Source organism: Triturus cristatus, chromosome 6 (assembly GCF_964204655.1).
Source record: "Triturus cristatus chromosome 6, aTriCri1.1, whole genome shotgun sequence".
NCBI lineage: Eukaryota > Metazoa > Chordata > Amphibia > Caudata > Salamandridae > Triturus > Triturus cristatus.
In genome coordinates, this window is record NC_140589.1 from 959,670,446 (window position 1) to 959,689,325 (window position 18,880).

Sequence of the window (18,880 nt, forward strand, 5' to 3'; positions counted from 1 at the left end):
AATATTGTTTTGGCCAGCAAGTCACTAGCAGGAAGTGCTATCACAATACAAGTTCATGGGTTTCTTTGCTTGAAATCTGTTTATTAAAGGTTTTCCATGAGACAAAACAAAACATGGTTTCAGATTCAAGTCCACACCACTAACATGTAGCATGGCACATTTGTTAATTTGTAAGCAATAAAACAGGGATGCAATGATATGGTGATAGCAGTAGAAGGTGCGGGACACCCAAAAGGTGTGATCTAAAGGCAATCATACATGTTACAAAAGAACTAACAACGAAACGAAAAGTGTAACAGGTATCAGATCATAATGCCTCCCAGGGAGTCCCAGATTCATGCTACTGCTTCGGAGCAGCGCAAGTCGGGCCCTTCTGGTGGGGGGGATGGGGGTGGAGGCTAACTGTCTAGCGTTATGGTCACCGCTGCGGCGTCAGGCGAGCTCTCTAGTCAAAGAGTTACAGTGCTTTGAGCTTGGGTGGGGTGAAGCAGGTATGCTAAATGTGAAAGAGATAGTCAACAAGTAATGACTGCCAGATACGTGTGAATTTCTTATCCGTGTGGGACAGCTTATGAGGTAACTGCTCATTGCCATGACATGCCAGAGGTATGTAAACCAAAAGGCAATAGGCAGGGCCATGGGTTTCTCCCAGACGTAAGCAATGAGCTGTTTTGCAGCGCATAGCATATGTTAATAAACCGCCAATCTGCATATGTTATAGCCTTGAGTGCAAAAGGTCGTATACCTAGTATGACAGTGGTGTAGGAGGCAGGAATTGGGAATCCTACAGTACCCTTTATATGTTCAAGAATCTCTTTCCAATATGTGGTGATAAGAGAGCAAGACCACCAGATGTGTCAGAAGTCTCCTGGCGCTACTCCACACCGCCATTAGAGGACAGAAGCTGTAGGGAAGATGGCGTGCAGGTGTGCCATGATTTCTTAGGCTCTTGTTGGGGTATACTTCTGTATGTCTTAGGTATGTTGCGCCAGAGTGTTTCTCATTGTTTTGGCGAGATGCCCTAAGAAGTGCTAGTATGCAATTGCGTTTGGTACGGGTGGGTGCACAGCGTTGGAGGACTTAGTACATTTTGGATATTATCTCTCTGGAACAATTGTATGCGCTGACTAGCTTCTCAAAGGACATATAGGCCTGTGTGCCTCCATGAGCACAGAGGGGCAGAAAGTACCAAGTGGCGCAGTTGACAGTATTGCAGCCGGGTTGTTTCTGGAATCTTAAATTCTAGTTTGCATTGGCCAAAGGGCTTGATGTTCTCACCTATGATGGGGTCATGGAGGGTTCTAGATTCATCAGCTTCCCAGCTGGAGAACGCATGGGATTCAAGGGGTTGGGGAAAGTACTGGTTACTGGCAATCAGCATGTTGGTGGATGAGAAGGTGGTGAGACCGCTCTTCAGTGCCAGTTTGTCCCAAATCTCTAGGACTGTTCTGTTGGGAGTGGTGATATATGGACATCTAGGCCGGGCATGTTCATGGAGCCAGGCTAAGTCCCACAAAGGGTGACAAGTCACTACTCACTCCATACGGAACCAGTGTTTGTTGCTTTTGCGAACGACCCATTCGGAGATAAATCAGAGATGAGCTCTCAATAATGTTTGAATAAGTTAGTGCAGGCCAAATCTCCACTGTCTCTAGGCAGCATTAATATTAAGATACATATGTCTCACTTTAAGCACATAATATCATCAGAGTGGATAGCTGTGGGTAGGGATTGGAAAAGGCATGGAATCCTGCAAAGGACATTCATTTTTATAACTTTAATTTGACCCAGGCATAAGATATGCAATGGCCTCCAGCGATGGATGTCTACCAAGATGGACTGCTGGTATTCTGGGCAGTTGGCTTGTGTCCAAGAATGCAATGTGGGGGTTAATTTGTACGACATAGTGCTTGGAGGCTCTGTCCCCAACAGTGTAGTATGAAACATACAGATGCCACCAACTGTGACTTGTTTCATAGACCGGTAACAGGGATATTGGTTACCAACATTGATGGAGGAACACTTTAAACAGATCCTCCAAAACTTTACAATTTTGCGAAGGTTAAAAAAAAAAAAGCAAAATTCGCCCATTTTCCTGACCTGCTGAATAAAAGGAGAGCGAACATCTGGAGACATGATTGTGTGCTCCTCTGTTTCTGAAGTCACTATAAATGGATCACCTCCCAGAAGTCTCTCACTCCCAACTCCTACCTCAACTTCATGGAAGCCCATCACAGTCCAGATTAAGGACTGCCAGAGGCTGTAACTCAATTGGTATTTAAATATCCTGGCCTCCTTCGGTGGCGTCTCATGTCTCCATCTCTGGAATGTGGCTGCTCCAGCCTCTTTTTGTCCTCAGGACTTCTGTGCTCTCAATGGAGGATAATTGGACTCATGTGGCCCCTGGGCAGGCATCTGCACTCCTCTCGCCCTTCAGGTCAGCATGTGGGTTTCTTGTGACCTCCCTATCCAACTCATGTCCCCCATTTCTTCACGAGTGGCAAATGCCTTCTATTCCTAGTGGTAGAATCCGACCTCCTGCAGCCCCGCTCCAGGAGGCTTCTAGGCTTCGTGCCCCTGTTTGAGTGGCCCCTATTCAGGTGGCATCCAGCTTCCTGTGGTCACCCAGGCAGCATCAGCCACTTTGTGCAACCCATGGCGGTATCTTGCCTCCTGTGCCCTCCTGGCATCCATTCTTCTCCTCCACCTGTCTTCCTCCAGTAAGCAGCTGGTCTCATGCACCTGAGCTTCTGTCCTTATATGGATCCTGTGTCATCTGGCCTCCTGTCGCCCATGCAGTGTTTGGCATCCTATAACTACTGTCATATCCAGTGGCCTTCAGGGCATCTAGCCCGCAGCATGTCTCAGGCTGACACAGAAATACAAAGGGACCTGCTGTGAAGGAGGGAGTTGGCAGGGTCAGCACTACCTCTTCATACCACTCTCCAACATCACTCCTTTAGAGGATGTCACTGCATGACTGTTATGTTATGTTATTTCGATTTGTAGAGGGCAAATTATCACCCAAAGGGTATCCAGGCACTGGAGCTGGTGTGAACATTGTCTGCTGGGGGGTTGTTGAAGAGCCAGGTCTTCATCCTGTTGCAGAATTCAAGAAGCAAGGAGGAGACACTGAGATGTAGAGGGAGGAAGTTCCATGTTTCAGGTGCGATGTAGAAGAAGGCTAGGCCACCCATTCTGCTGTTGCGCATACGTGGGGTGTGTGCAAGAGACAGTGAGGCTGAGCATAGGAGTCTAGTGGGTTGGTGGAAGTGAAGGCAGCAATTGAGGTATTCTGGTCCTATTTTGTACAGTGACTTGTATGCATGCATGGGGTGTTTGAATTGGCAAAGTTTGTGTGTCAGCAGCCACTCAAGTTCTTTGAGGAATGGTGTGATGTGTGTGTGATATGGAAGGTCTGGAATGAGCCTAGCTGTGGCTTTCTGGATGGTCTGAAGTCGGTGGAGGAAGTGGTTGCAGATTACGGCATAGAGCACATTGCCGTAGTTTAGTCTGCTAGTGACTAGGGCATGAGTGACAGTACGCCTGGTGGTCTTAGGGATCCATCTGAAGAATTTTCTGAGGATGAATAGTATGTGGAAGGAAGACGAGTGGACTGCGTTCACCTGTGAGGCCATATTGAGTTTATCGTCTGAGATGATTCCTAGGTTTCTTGCGTGTTTAGTGGGTATTGGTGTTGGACCAAGTTCTGATGGCCACCAGGTGGAGTCCCAGATGAGTTCCTGTTCCCGAAGATGAGCACTTCCTTCTTGTATGACTTGAGTGTCAGGCAGTTGGTTTTCATCCATTCTGCTACGCAACTCATGCATTTGGTCAGGTTGGATCTGGTCGTGGAGGATTGTCAGACATTGGGAGGATGAGCTGACTGTCGTCAGTGTAGGAGATGATGGAGATGCTGTGAGCTCTGATGACTTCGACGAGTAGTGTCAGGGCCAGGGTCTATTTAACAGGTGACTCTATGTTACTTGGAAACTGTGTTCCTGTTGCATTATGGTTGCTGTATTTGTAACTCAGGCTTGGAATCTTGGTGCCCAGGTGGCATGGAGCAATAATCCTAGCTGGGATTGTGCATAGGGTGCAGTAATAAACTACTTGCTTAAATAATGGAGGAAAATTTATATTCTGGCTCTTATTGCAACACTAGCAGAACAGAATTACTTCATGGACTTGAGCTCCACTTTATTCCAAGTGGGTAAGTTTTTTCACATCCAGTTTTTTAAAAGAGGGAGAACCAGACCTGATTTTACTATGCAGTAGTTCTGCACAGTAAACTTGCATAAGGCTTTTGCTGTGGCAGCGGACAAGCCTCATTCTCAGTTTTATTTTACAAGGGGATGCATGCAGACCTTCCCTTTCACTTCCTACTCCACCCATCCCTACTCCCTCACTCTCCATTTAACCCAGTGGTGCCCATATACATGTACCCCCTCCTCAGAGCAGGTGATACCTTTATGTATTAAATCCCATGGATATCCAAATTCTGTGTGACATTACCAACCAGAAAAGCGGTCCCATATTGTAATTACCTATTCCATTCGATTTAACTTCTAACTGCATGGTACTGGGTCAGACTTACAGCACAGTAATGTTAAATTCACATGCAAATCTACCATGCGGTGAACCCAACACATTACTCTGCAACTATTATTTAGGGAACCCGGTTTTTCAAAATTGGTATTTTTGGCTGCACAATTTTGCAAGTCCAGGCCATCATTTTCTGGGGGAAGGTTCTGATTGTGCCAGCAGCTTAAAATATCTCAATGAGGTATTACTTTGAAGGGAATCAGGGCATGATTTTCTCGAGCAGAAGCCCATACTGAGTCTGCCAGGAATTTAAAAAAAACTAGGAGTAGTGCATCAGAGGGTTACTGTGCCAGGGATTTCAATATTGTACAGTTGCCTTAATGGGAAGATTATTTTTCTGAAAAGCTGCCAACCTTATTTAGAATACCTAAAGTTTTTCTTCCAGTTGTTGCTAAAGACAACTGTGTTGTCCAAGTAGAAGGTACAGAATGGCACTCTGCCTACTAGCACCAGTTTCAGCAGTCTCCTGAAGGTACCTTGGACATTATTTTTCAGAAATGGTATAACGCTGGAAAATTAAGATCTTGGGGCATACAAAACACCGTCTTCTCCCTATGTCAAAGGGTGAAAGCAATTTTCCAGAGGTCCAATTAAAAGTCCTCAGGAAAAGTGCGTAACGCAAGATGTCCACACGCTTTCACACTTGGGAAAAGGAATCTGCAATGAACTTTTTGCTGTATTGAGACCCAAATATCAATGTAAAATGGAAGGTATGTTAAAACCTGCTTGGGCAACAGCACCAGTTAGCTCACCCATGGACTTTGGAAGTGTTCAGCCACCCTCAAGTCTAGAATTGCACTCCCTTCTGCATTTATGTCCTCCACCGTCACTGACACACAGCAAACCCAGCAACCTATGCCCTTTAAAGTTAGACTATCCTTTGTGTCTAAATCATGGGCTTAGACCAGTCAAGGGTGGGGCTCACACTCATCTTGAACCTGGTCAGTAGTTCAGAAGAGTGCTACCGTGTCCTCCCTCCAGAGAGAGGACTGAAGCGGATTTCAGTGACATATACAGTGGTGTTCCCTAGTGCCACCAATCTAAAACAAATAGCTGACATAACTGATTTTCTTCATCACCACATCATGGGCTACACCCTTTCAGCCTCATTTACAAGAACTGATGCTTTGCTGCGCTAAAGCAGCGATGCGTCAGTTTTACTTGCACCTGTGGTAGAAACCCTTGCGCCACCATGAATGCGCCGTATTAACAATACAAAAAACCATAGCGCACGGTTTCACGGATACGTCAGAAATACTTACATGTCCGTGAGAAGAATGCTGCAAGGCATCAGGCGCAAAAGTGGTGCATTGCTGTAGTTGGTGGGAAAACCGACTCAACTACAGCAATGTGTCACACCTTGCACTCTAACATATTGGTCCTGGATGTGACACATACAAGTGGGCATAGTAAAAGGGAGAAAGATTTATTCAGTTTGAAGAGGACCCAGAGTATGAGAACCGGGGATATTTGACGCAATGGTTCACGTCCTCCCTTCGTCAGCACAGGGAGGCCAACCTGACTCCTCTGCGGCGACACTGGGAGGGGGCCTTGGGGAGGGCATTCACAGATAGGGAGAGGATAGCCATCCGGGGTAGTCTGACATACATCCCGCGTAATCAGCGGTTTAAGCAAATTCAATTCTTTGTGTTACATCGGGTTTATCTCACCCCAGCTCAAGACAATAAGTACTTCCTCAAAACACTTGATTACCAAGCGATGGAAATCCCTCCTGGCACCTCACACATTAGCCTGGCATTGGTCCCTACTCAACTGGGCTAGGGCGGAGGGGTTGGCTTTGCGCAGAGAGGACCTACTTGGTATCCAGAAGTTCCCCCTAGCGTCTCAGTGGGATTATAATGTCGAAGTTACAGGACAAAGTCACTGGCACCGGGGAGCCTCGAGATGGTAACCAGGTCTAACTCCCAGCGCTCACCCTTCCTGGGCATATGGGTAGAGTAATGCTGACTTCCAGGGTTGTATGTCCCCGCTTCATAATGTCGCTGTCATTGAGCTCTGTTAGGGCTGGTCCACTCTGCTATACCGCATACAGCAGCAGGTCTCGAGCGACTCCCGTACCCCTCCTTGAATTAAGTTGTCCTCATTTTGGTGTACCCTATGTCCACAGGTTGGCCTATGATATACCATGTCTAGAACGCCTAAAAGACAGTTCAGTGGTGAGACTCTCTGGCGTTGATACGCCCTCTATACAGACACTGTCACGAGTCTTCTCTCAGTATCCTATTGAATGGCAAACCTGTTTACATTGTGCTGTACTTGATATCTCATCACTTCAAAGTAGCTATACATGATGTCTAAGCATTGTTCTTGTTGTACGATTAAAATGAGAAAATGTCAACAACAAAAATATATATATATATATATATATATATATATATATATATATATATATATACACAAGTGGGCATAGTGCCAACTTGCATGTGTAACATCAGCACATAATGTCAAACAATGTGAAATTATGTGCACATACCTACCATCTGTGGCCCACTGACCATGTAACTTGATTGCAGATTGCAATCAAGTCACTACAGCTGGTGTGATCTCTTCGCCACAGCCAATGCGTCATTCCTATGCCTGGATTTATCAGGTGTAGGGATTGTGACTGCATTGCCAGCACAGAGGCCAAATGCGCCAAAAACTAAAAAAACATGCTGCCGCTGCAATGCAGCATTGTGATTGGTTTTGAGCGTCCTAGTTTGACGCTCAACCAGGGAATGGTTCTCCATGCAGGCTGTAATGCGACCTGCATGGAGAAAGGGGAAAGTGTGCATGACTGGCTTGGGGGGCCCGAGAGGGCCGACCAAACAGTCATTTCGCACTTAGGATTGGGCAGACCACTCCTCCGCTGCCCTGCTCCATGAGCGGGAGCAGCCCTGCCCACCCACAAAGGAAACACAAAATGATAATAACTAAAAGTTATTATCATTTTACATTTCCTTTACACTGCTCAAAAGCATTGGGGCGACGCTCCTCCGCTATAGCGGAGGAGCCGTCCCTGCTGAAGGATCAGGATCTCCTCACCATCTTGCTACTCAGTAACCTCCGCTTCTGGTCCTGATAATCCTTCTGGAGCTCTGCTCACCTAAAGGATGTTTTTCACTTGGACCATGATTTGGCCCTTCTTCCTGAGGCACAGTACAGAGTAAACTATGAGCCTTATTTAGAGTTTGATGGGCAGGGTTCTTAGTCAAATAGTTGTGGATATCTTGTACACTGACTTACAAGGGCCATAGGCTATAATGGACTTGTAATATGGCAAACTAGATCTTCGCCACGTTTGTGATGGAGTATCTTACCCGCAAAACTCTAAATAAAGCCCCTATCATGAGTTGGGAGCCTCAGGTTTTCTTCATCAAAATGAGAGGACTACAATTAGAAGCACCACTCAAGAGTTTGAACAGGCTGAAATTCTCTTACCGCTGTGGAACCTTCCATATGTGTACAACAAGCATGGCCTTACGCTGTCCCACTTCCTCCTCATGAGTGTTTCTAAAGCAGCCATCATGCTTTTCTGCATCACATTTAATCATTTAAAAATCCCAATGATGAATGTTTGTGGCAGGGGCGGCTCCTCCACTATGGTGGAGAAGCGTCGCCCCTCTGCTTTTAAGCAGTAAAAAGTAAAGGAAACATAAAATAATAATAACTTTGAGTTATTAGAATTTTATGTATCCCTGCTGCTTTGTGGATGGGAGGGTGGGCGGGGATGCTCTGCTCTCGGAGTAGGGCAGAGGAGGAGTAGTTTGCCCACCTCTAAGTGCATTTGACTGTTTGGCCGTCCCTCTTGGGCTACCCAAAACAGTCATGCGCACTTTCCCTGTACTCCATGCAGGCTGCATTAGAGCCTGCATGGAGAACATGTCCAGGCCCCCACTCCCCGACTGATCATCGAACCGGGACGCCCTGACCAATCACAACTCTGCATTGCAGCGTTGTGATTGGTCAAGGGAGCCTGGGTGCTTACCAATCACAATGCTGCATTGCAGCGTTGTGATCGGTCAGGGGAACCTGGATGTGCCTTCTGTGCCTTTAGTCCGACGAGGAGAGCATGAGCAAAGCCGCGTTACCCGGCGCGGCAAGGTAAGTAATTTTTTTATATTGCGCACGTTTCCCTCCTCCACCCCTCCTCGCGCCCTACTTTCCCCGTGCCAATAACCACCCTGCCACCCGCGAGCCATGCTGTCCACCACTGCGAAGTGGAGAAACTGTAATTTAGCCAACAATACTCCCACATGGCCTTTACAAGGGTAGAAATGAAGGGCCTGTTATAAGCTTTAATAAATATTTCACCATCTGTCACGGTGGTTGCCTCCACCACCATGAGAGACTACTGTGTACTAATTTTAGAGATGACCAGAAGCCCAGCCATTCTGTACCTTATAGCAACCACCTTCATGGTGGTTCCCATCAAGGTGCAATATGTGTGCTGCATGGCCCGTCAATGATTTTGAAGACCATTCACCAAACTTTTACACTTTCTTTTACAGAAATAAACTCCCATAGCTGGAGATTGTGTATAAAAAATACATTTAAAAAAACTAAAACTAATTACCCCTACACCCTGACAGTTTTTTCCCAGGGTGTTGGGGTTATTATTTGTTTTTTTCTGTCTCTCAACAGCAGGTTTTACCTGGTGGTGAGGGACGGAAGAAAGGACATTACACCTTTCGCCCTCTGCAGGGTGGGAAATGTAATGTCCTAGCTCCCACAGCCCCTGTGCATAACTTCACTCTAGCTTGTGACATGGTATGCCAATATGTATATAATGCATGGGAGCCTGCAAACCCATTACCTAAATCTGTCTATAATTTCTTTATTACAAGTGATTGTGACATCTCTATTCAACTCAAATAAAGAAATGATGTAGCCGCTCAACTGTAATACCTTATTACAGCTGAGTTCTGATATCATAATGTCTGCTGCTGGAGCCAGCAGCGGTAAGGAAAGCCAGGTCATAGAGCATAATTAAAGCTGCACTTTAAAAAAAATGCTTTTTCCTTATTCTGCTCTGCTTTTCTAGAGGAACAGTGATAAGCAGAAATGAGATATTTCTAGAAACGTTAATGTATTCCATGTTTTAGGTAACTATAGGAATGTTAGAATCTCCTTGCATGTTTCTGCACATTCTGCGCTACAGCGTTTCTTTTAAACCTGAATTGTATTAAAACTGATTCTAATCTTTTTGTTACAAATATCTAACTGCTTTTTCATGTGTTCAATTTTCCACTAGAGATTCAAATTGTATTCTTCATAAACACCAAACCAAGGAGTAGATTTTCAATCATTTTGTGCTGGGTTAGTGTCACAAAGGCGAAGCTAATCAGCACAAAATGTTTTTGGGGGAATTTACTTTCCAGCGCAAAAATTATTTTGCATTGGAAAGTACACTACAAGTAGCACAAATCACTGCTTTGCGTTAATTACTGCCAAGGAGGCATTACATGGGTAGTATATGGGCTTTCCCATGCAGCCATCCCATGCCTTTCGATGCAAAACCGTATCTACAAACAATTGTAGACAGGGTTTAGTGCCCAAAGGAAACGTCACTTCAATGTTTTCATTTCTCTTTTTTTCCTGACTATGCATGTGTGCTGCACTTTGCAGCACACATAATACAAAGTGGGGAAAGCTTTAAAACTTGTCTGTGCATGGTATTTTGTACAGGAAGGGTACTCTTCCTGTAAAAACCTATGCTAGACTCATGCACACACCCTAGTGCTATGGCGCTAAGGTGTGTGTGTGGCGCTCGGCAACTGAAATCAGAACCAGCACTAGGGAGAGGGGGGGGGAGAGCCATATCTCTGAAGATATGGCTCTCTCCTGCTCCCTCCCTGTCACGCAACGCAGTAAAGCCTCTTTGGGTGCTGCGTTACGTGACTTTTTAAAAAATCTGCCCCCAAGAATTTAAGTGGTTTGTGGGAAGAGGTATGTAATGACCATGCATTATTATGACTAAAGTACCCTCTGCTGTACATTATAAGCACATTGCAAGTCACCACAAAGTTTAACAAAAGAATGGAATTTCTTTTAAGCCTGAATGGGAGCTGGAGAAGACATTCTGGCAGTGGGACAGGGTGAGCCTATCTAAAAAGTTCGGTTTTTAAGCCTTTCTGCCACTCTAGACAAAAGCCCATCAAATGCAAATCAGTACTGACCCTGTTAATCATGGAAACAGTTCATCCCAAAACTTGTTCCTCTCACCCCTCCACCCTGAAGCCCACTCATTTTTAGTTGGGAAATTTGAGATTCACACCCACTGAATCTCACTGACTAAGCTACGCCCCTGTTGCTGTATACACGGTTACTGGTGCACTAGCACATTTCTATCAGAAAAGGTTGTCCTTAAATAAGGAAACTCAGAAAGCTGGTAAAGGCCTGACATTCCATCTTTGACACTGAGGGTCTGTTGCCGCCTCTCATTTTCTGTCAATGTTCTACAATCGTTGCTGTTCCAATTCATTCTTTGTCTTTCTCAATCAGCATTGATGCCCCTATCCTTTGTTGTTGCTGTTCTCATGTCCTGCTGCTGTCCATCTGCTTCCCCAAAGCCTGTCTCATTCTTTTATCCTGTCCAGTCTGTGATATGTAGTATATGGTAGTTGCAAGAAGAGTATCTAGCCAAAGGCAGTGGAGCTACATAGCACAAAACAAAACTGATTGCACCAGAAAGTAAATAATGAAATCAGGACTGAAAAAGTTAGTGACACCTGGAGCAAATACTGGCTTTTAGGCTTGCATGACTTTGCATGCTGGGCGCTTCAAGCCCATGCTTCTGTGGTATCAACGAAAGTACACATCCCAGAATGCAAAGTAGTACTGTTTAAATGGTCATAAATGGTTGAATGTGTCACATATGACACCAGTGTGGCATTTTACAGGCATTTGTCAATTGATGACACAGTAGTATTCATAATTTTCAAAACCTTGCACATGTAAAGGGAGACTATTGTTTTTTTAGGTCTGGCTTGACAGCTCCACTACAAGTTGCCTTATTGTGATCAATTCTTTAAAATATACTTAGAGTTCCCTTTGGATCCACCCAGAGTAGTATTTCTCTCTCATGCTTTGGCTGTTTGCTGTATCATTCCTCATTCTATGGAGAGCATGTAATTTTATTCACTGCAGGCTATTTTATATTCCAGAATTATTTTGAATCATAACGTGCTGAATTATTTATTTAATCGATGCATAGTATACTTCAGCTTCTATAAAGGTTCTGCCTCTTCCAATGATCTCATGGGTCCTGAAGAAATTGAAGCAGGACCTACAACAGCTGATTTTGGTAGACCTATATTGCGTCCAGAAAGTCTGGTACTTCAGACTCCTGAGCCGGAGCGTCTGCCCTCAACTACCTCTATCGGAGGATCTGCTTTCCCAGCTGCAGAGTAGAGTACTCCACCAAACCTCTTAGATCTACACCTTTATCCTTGGAGATTAAGCAGAACCAGCAGAGGGGTTTCAACATGTAATGGTAAGGGATGGATGTAATTGTGGCTGCTGCCATCTTTCCACCAAGTCCGTATATTCAGGCTGTTGGATTTGATTTGTCACCATGAGAAGAAGCAGGTTGACCTCATACAGGCAAAGTTGTCTGATGATCTTTTACTGGTGTTATCTTTAACCTGTCAAGGCTTTCAGTGAGCACAGTTAAACTTTGCTTATATCCCTTATCTGGTTTTTGTTTGCCTGATCAACCCTCATTATTTAAATTGCCTGTTGTGGTGCAATGGTTAATAGGACTTTCACATATGTTTCCACCTGCTTCCATCATTATACTGCAGCAGTTTCTTAATCGGGGCCTAACCTTGATGATGTGGGTTCCCTTTGGGTCTTTTCAAAGTTGTAGCAACTAACGACATTGTTCTTATTAAAATCATTATCACACACCGCATCCGTGAGCTTCAGGCTTTGTCAGTTCACCCTCTGTATACTGCATTTTCCCCTGATAAGTTGGTACTTAGGACTAGTGCATCTTTTCACTGAAAGTCGTGTCAGCTTTCCATGTTGGACAGTCCTTCATGGACTCTGTGGTCTATTGCCCCCGTATCCGTCTAAAAAGGAGAAAATTTAACCCACACATTCAAGTGGCTTCTATATCAATAGGACTAAGGAGTTCCATTGCCAATCAGCTATTTATAGATTGCACAGTTGTGAATGGATTGCCTTTTGCATCAAAATGTGTTATGCTTTGGTCAAAAAGGATAATCAACGGGTATTGACGCTCATGTCTCCAAGGTGAATGCTGCGACTACAGTCTTAGCTTGGGATGTCAGTGTTCGGGACATTTACCAGGCAGCCATGTGGGCATCTGTTCATACTTTCACCAAGTACTACTGTATTGATCTGTAATCCACGGGAAGCGCCATTTTGCCCAGCCAGAGTTGTTACACAAGATTCTGGACCCATTCTGATTCACAAGGTGAGTAATCTGCAGTTAGATAGAGTATCCACCAGAAAGAGTGTTACCAAAGGTAAGTAATGTATTCTTTTATTAAATAGATGTTCCAGATTGATCATTTTGTGAATGGTGTACACATTTTAGCCCAGAACACAAATAATGTTTATTTATTTATTTATTTGAAAGGTTTTATATAGCGCTGGCTAGATCCGGAGGTACCAGAGCCCTTTATTTGAGCAGGAGAATGTGCAGTGAAAATAAGGTACAGATAAGAAAAATTGAGTCTCTGCTAAAAATGTTTTCAGAGTTCTACTCTGAAATGATAGGATGACACACTAGAAGCATCACATTTGTAAATAAATATTTTATTTTCACATGCTATATTGGCGTTAGCTGTTCTCCTAAAAGGATAAGAACAGAGCAATCTTTCAATCCTGAAAACATTATACAAAAATCGGTGATTATCTTCCTGAACATTGACAATTAAATGACTTTATTTATTGTAATAGAAGGCAATGCATTTGAAAATAGGAGTTATAGAAATGAAGAGGAAAACGATGCAGCTAGGAAGATTTTCAGTCCTGTGTGTAAACCATTATGATGGAAACAAAATACATAAGGGGAAATGTATGTATAGTGACTGTTCTTTGGTTTCATATAACTGAAACACTCAAATGTATTTGCCATTTGTTTTACTGAAGAAGCATACTCTTGATCCCATCTGGAGATAATGTAGGAGTGATTCATACTCATGCATAGTCAGCACTCAAATATACTCTGTCGTAACTAATGTACTAAAAAGGGTGGACTATTTTATACTAAAGGGTATTTTGTTTGAAATATATGTTATTTAAATTGCGATTAATACATTTACATAACAATTTATGTATTAACATGAAAAGAGAGAATAACCTGAAATTGTATATTGTAAAATACCGAATTAGGATGTGTACAACTAATGTTTAACATTTATATCAAAAGCATTTACATTCAGACATTTATGATTCATTGAAATCATGCCGTGAGCAGTTGCATTCATTTCATGAGTAGAAAGGTGCACATATTCTGTAACACATGTTAACTTAGTAAAACTAGGTCTCGAGAAGAAATTGGTTCAGTTGCAGCTCACATTAGAACTTGAAATATATTTCACATTTAACCTTCATTATGGAATGTATGCTACTGAGTTGTTTCTATTGCAGGTATGAATAAGCCTCATTATTTAGAATAAAGGAGTTTTGTGTCAGTAGATAGCGAAGCATGAGAAGGAGGAGTCGGTCGAGGGAATCGCGGTAACAAGCGAGGAAAAGAGTTCTCATGGGAAAGGAATGGCCAAGAACGAGATGAACTATCTGGCTGAGAAAAGGTGTTGAAGTATCCAGTTGGGTCTGAGCTATGAAAATTTCCCAAAGAGTAGCCACGAGAGTGTCACATTGACGGCAGATGATAACTATGTGCTGTGTTTAGTTAGGGAGAAAGTCCATTCGGTTTTCCTTAGGGAGCAGTCTTATGTTACTGCTTGCTTGGCTTTAAGCTACTTGACCCACCATCGGAGTGTTTCTACTGAAGACTCTGATGGCTGACACCTTTCTTCTTTCTTTATTCGATTATGTCCTTACCTATTAATCTAGTTTAGGGTTGCCCTTATTAAGTTAGTGTAGGGAAAGTTACTCGTGCTTGTTAAAGAGAGGCAACTGATGCAATTTAACCATCATTTTTTCATTTTTATTACCTGAATCATTTTCTTAGAGCTAGTAATTTGCTTTATACTATATAGGAAACATCTCTTAAAGAGATTTGGACTTACTCTGATCTTTTTGTACTTTTATACGATTTTGCTAAGGTTGACTTGCATTGATTTATTTATGAACTTTTAATTAAAAATCTAAACCAAGATCAAAGAGTCCAGTAGATTAAGGTGTAGCCACATTGGTTGTATTGTATTGAAATTATAACCAGTGATTTGATTCCTTTTGCCACTCACACTACTAAAAAGACCTATCCCCTGTGGAAAGAAATTGTGTAAATGGGCCTAGACTTTAATATTACCATGATAAATACATTTGAAAAAAGTATTTCATATTACCAGAGCCTCTGCTGTAAACATCCTTCTACAGATCCTACATGGCTGCAAATTCTGAGTCACACCTGGAATAAATGTGGAAAAAAACCACAATTACACCAAATAATCTTACTTGAAAAAAAACATCACAGGAAAAAGGAGAAGGGCTCACTCAACTGGGAGTAAAATAATATTCACTAATGCGGGGCCTTTCATTCTCATAATGTACTACTAGCATTTCTGATGACGTACTACTACTAAAAGCACAGGTATTAACAGTGATATGACAAGCCACTTACCAAAGATTTCAACACATATTTTAGAAGTGAATGAAGTTAAGTGCTCCTCCACTGAGATAATCGTCCCTGACAATAAATAATTTAGGTGTGACTCTGATACAGAAAATCCTTTGGAGATACACGGAGAAGTAACTATAGGGGTGGGGAGTACTATTCATATTCACAAACCAGCAATGATGCAATTTCTACACCAATTGGTTTCCAAATGAAAATGCAATTTTCAATGCGATGTAAGTATTAATAGATCACATGACAAATTTCCCATTCACATTGGGTCTCAAAAGACCTGCCTAAAGAATATTAATTAGATAGTTTGCAATTGGCCACACCCAATGATTGACTGCAAATGCAGGGATGCAGGCACAGTATACCTCTGTCCCTTAATTTAGTTCCCCGAATGGGAAATATATTGTTTAAAAAGCAGCCCACATCCATTAGACAGATACTACTATAAAATAAAAACGTTTCCCATTTGGGAAGACATTGTGTGGAGTTTAAAGTGGTCCTGTGGACTACTGCCTGCTCCCCACAAGGCCGCCAACACAATTTCCAAAGCAGAAGCGGTGCTATGGGAAAGCTTTGACCTTCCAAATCAATTACCACCCCATCTCGGGGATAGTAACGGATCAATAGATAGGAGCCACAATTTTGGTCACAAACCATTTGATACATTCCTTTCTGAATTAAAAATGGGAAGGGAACACGCCTTTCACATCCCTTCATATGTGCAATTCTAAAAGGGTTGCAATGCCCTCTTCTGATTCGTGAAGGGGCTTTTTTTTCTTTTTTTTAATTTCTGTTTTTTATTTGCAAAAGACAAAAGAACATTATGGTCAGTTATTAAACAGTAGAGTCATTCCAGCACCGGTACATACATGGACAGTGTAAATCAATAAGGCGTGCACAGTACTATGAAAGCTGAATACGGTCAGTCCATGTTCTCCAAGACGGATCGGCGGGCCTGCGGAGGCTCACATATGTCCCCTCTGTATTCGTTCCATTTTGACCACACCTCCCCCCTCTTTCGGGGGCACTCCCGCGCCGTGTATACAGTCTTTTCCTGCAGCATACACCAGTCCATGTCCCTTTGCCAGTCAGCCAGTTTCGGCAGAGCGGATGCACCCCAAAGGCGGGCTATGTTGCGTTTGGCTACCATTTGCCCAAGTGTGACCCAGAGTTTCCCCCTTGCCGGTAGGTCCGTGGGTTCCCAAATGTTCAAGAGGCATCTTTTAGCCTCCGGGCGTATGTCCACCTCCCACACCTCCTGCATACAAGACACCACATGCCTCCAGTACCTCTGTACACTGGGGCACTCCCACAGTACATGGAAGAAGGAGCCAGCTACACCGCAGCCCCGCCTGCAGAGCCCCTTCCCCCGTCCCATCACCTGCAGTCTAGTGCAGGAGATATACACTCTATGCAGTATTTTGAGTTAGATGAGCCGAAGTCTGGCCGAAATCGCCACCTCCCTCGGGGAAGCCAGCGCCTCCACCCATTCCTCATCATCGATCTCAAATCCATCAGCCACCCATTTCTCTTTAAGGGACCCAAGGGGATCAGGAGGATTATTTATCAGTTTCTTATATGTGAGTGAAATGGCGTGCTCGGGCATGTATCCGTCGAGCAACCTGTCCTCAAGAGGGGAGGCCTGGGGGGGTTTAGTCCCCGGTGGTAAGTTGGCTTGAAGGGAGTGCCGAATCTGCAGATATCTGAAATATTCAGTGTGCGCTAAGTCATATGTTTCCTGCAGGTAAGCAAAGGATCTAACTCCTTTGGGCCCCCACAGGTCTTTGACCTGGGAGATACCGATAAGGTCCCAGCTACGGAACCCCTTAGTGTGACCCAGGCTGCCCAGTCTCTCTGACGCCCACAATGGAGTAGCCATCGTTAGGGTGTTGGACCAACCGAGCTGTCGATGTGCCGCGTGCCATATTTGCACCGAGTGTTTAGTCGGCCAAGTGAGCTGATGTTTCCCAGGTTTAGAGTAGAGTGCGACTTCATAGTTCCCACCTGGGAGTAACGATCTATCCATCCCGTAACCGGGGTCATTACCGTCCCTATACGTCCCCTGGTTGATTGCCGACAAGTGGGCTGCCCAGTAGTATTTGCGGATATCCGGGAGGGTAATCCCTCCGTCGTACCATCCCAGTGTAAGCTTGTGCAGCGCTATTCGAGGTGTACCCGCCCAGAGGAGGGATCGCTGCGCCGCCTCTATAGCCACGAAATAAGAATTCGGCACTAGGTCCGGGTAATTTTGAAGGGCGTAGAGAAACCGAGGAAGGGCCATCATTTTGAAAAGGGCCGCACGGCCCAGCAGGGATAATGGAAGTTTCTGCAAGTGCTGGAGTCCCGTTGGAGCCGTCGCAGTGCGGCAGTAGATTCTGTTCGTATGTAAGAGTCCTGTCCACTGAGACAAAGACTCCGAGGTATCGGAATCCACCCTCCGCAAAGGTGAGTGGGCAGTCTCTGGAAAGCCTAGGGGGGCTACCATGGAGGACATATATTAGGGACTTGCCCCAATTGATGCAGAACCCCGAATTCTTCCCGAAACTCGCAAAAATATCCATGGCTACTACAAGAGACCTCCGTGGTTGGGATAGATAAAGGAGGATATCATCGGCATAAAGGCAGATTTTGTCCTCCCAACTGTCCGTCCATTGTATTCCTTTGAGGTCGATGTCTTGCCTAATCCACGCCGCAAGAGGCTCAAGGGAGAGCCAAAATAGGAGGGGTGAGAGCGGGCAGCCCTGTCTGGTTCCCCTCTCCAGGGCGAAGACCTCCGAGACCCTATTGTTAACCACCACTTGGGCCAGGGGCTCCAAGTAAAGAAGACGAACCCACGCTATAAAGTGGGGGCCGAAGCCCAATTTACGGAGCACCGCCATCATGTAGGGCCATTCGAGGGTGTCAAATGCCATGGTGGCGTCAAGCGACACCACCACCGCGTCCTCTCGGATCGTATGGCACCTCCCCAGCACCCCATTCAGGCGTCGTATGTTAAGAGCCGTATTGCGGTGGGGCATGAAGCCGGACTGGTCCGGGTGGACCAACGCGGGTAGGATGGATTGGAGACTATTGGCGAGAGTTTTCGCAAAAATTTTGGGCTCCACATTAAGCAGGGAGATGGGTCTGTATGAGGAACATAACTCCCTCGGTTTCCCTTCTTTTGGGATAGCTACTATAGTCGCTATGCGCTGGTCGCGCGGCAGTATTCCTGAAGCTTTGCTCTCTTCGAACATGCGTTGAAGGTGTGAACTAAGGGCATCAGGTTTTAGCTTGTAAAGCTCAATCGGGAGACCATTGGGTCCAAGAGCTTTCCCCGGGCGAAGGTCGACTATCGCACGCTCTAGTTCGGCTACGGCAAGTGGAGCCTCCAGGGCCTCCCTGTCAACCTCCGAAAGGCACGGCAGACGGATATCTGCCAGTAGAGTGACAGAGTCCTCCTCGGGACGGTCTGACCCCCTACTGTACACCTGTCGGAAGTACCGCGCA

General features: G+C 44.7%; 1 protein-coding gene across 2 annotated transcripts in view; it reads right to left on the reverse strand.

The window, feature by feature from the left end:
- ZC2HC1B (zinc finger C2HC-type containing 1B) overlaps nt 1–18,880 on the reverse strand; it is a 292,907-nt gene that overhangs the window by 138,040 nt on the left and 135,987 nt on the right. For both annotated transcript variants that reach the window (XM_085609304.1, XM_085609303.1), the window contains exon 3: nt 15,114–15,175. In XM_085609304.1, coding sequence (XP_085465430.1) covers nt 15,114–15,175 — 62 coding nt within the window. The remainder of the gene's footprint in view (nt 1–15,113; nt 15,176–18,880) is intronic.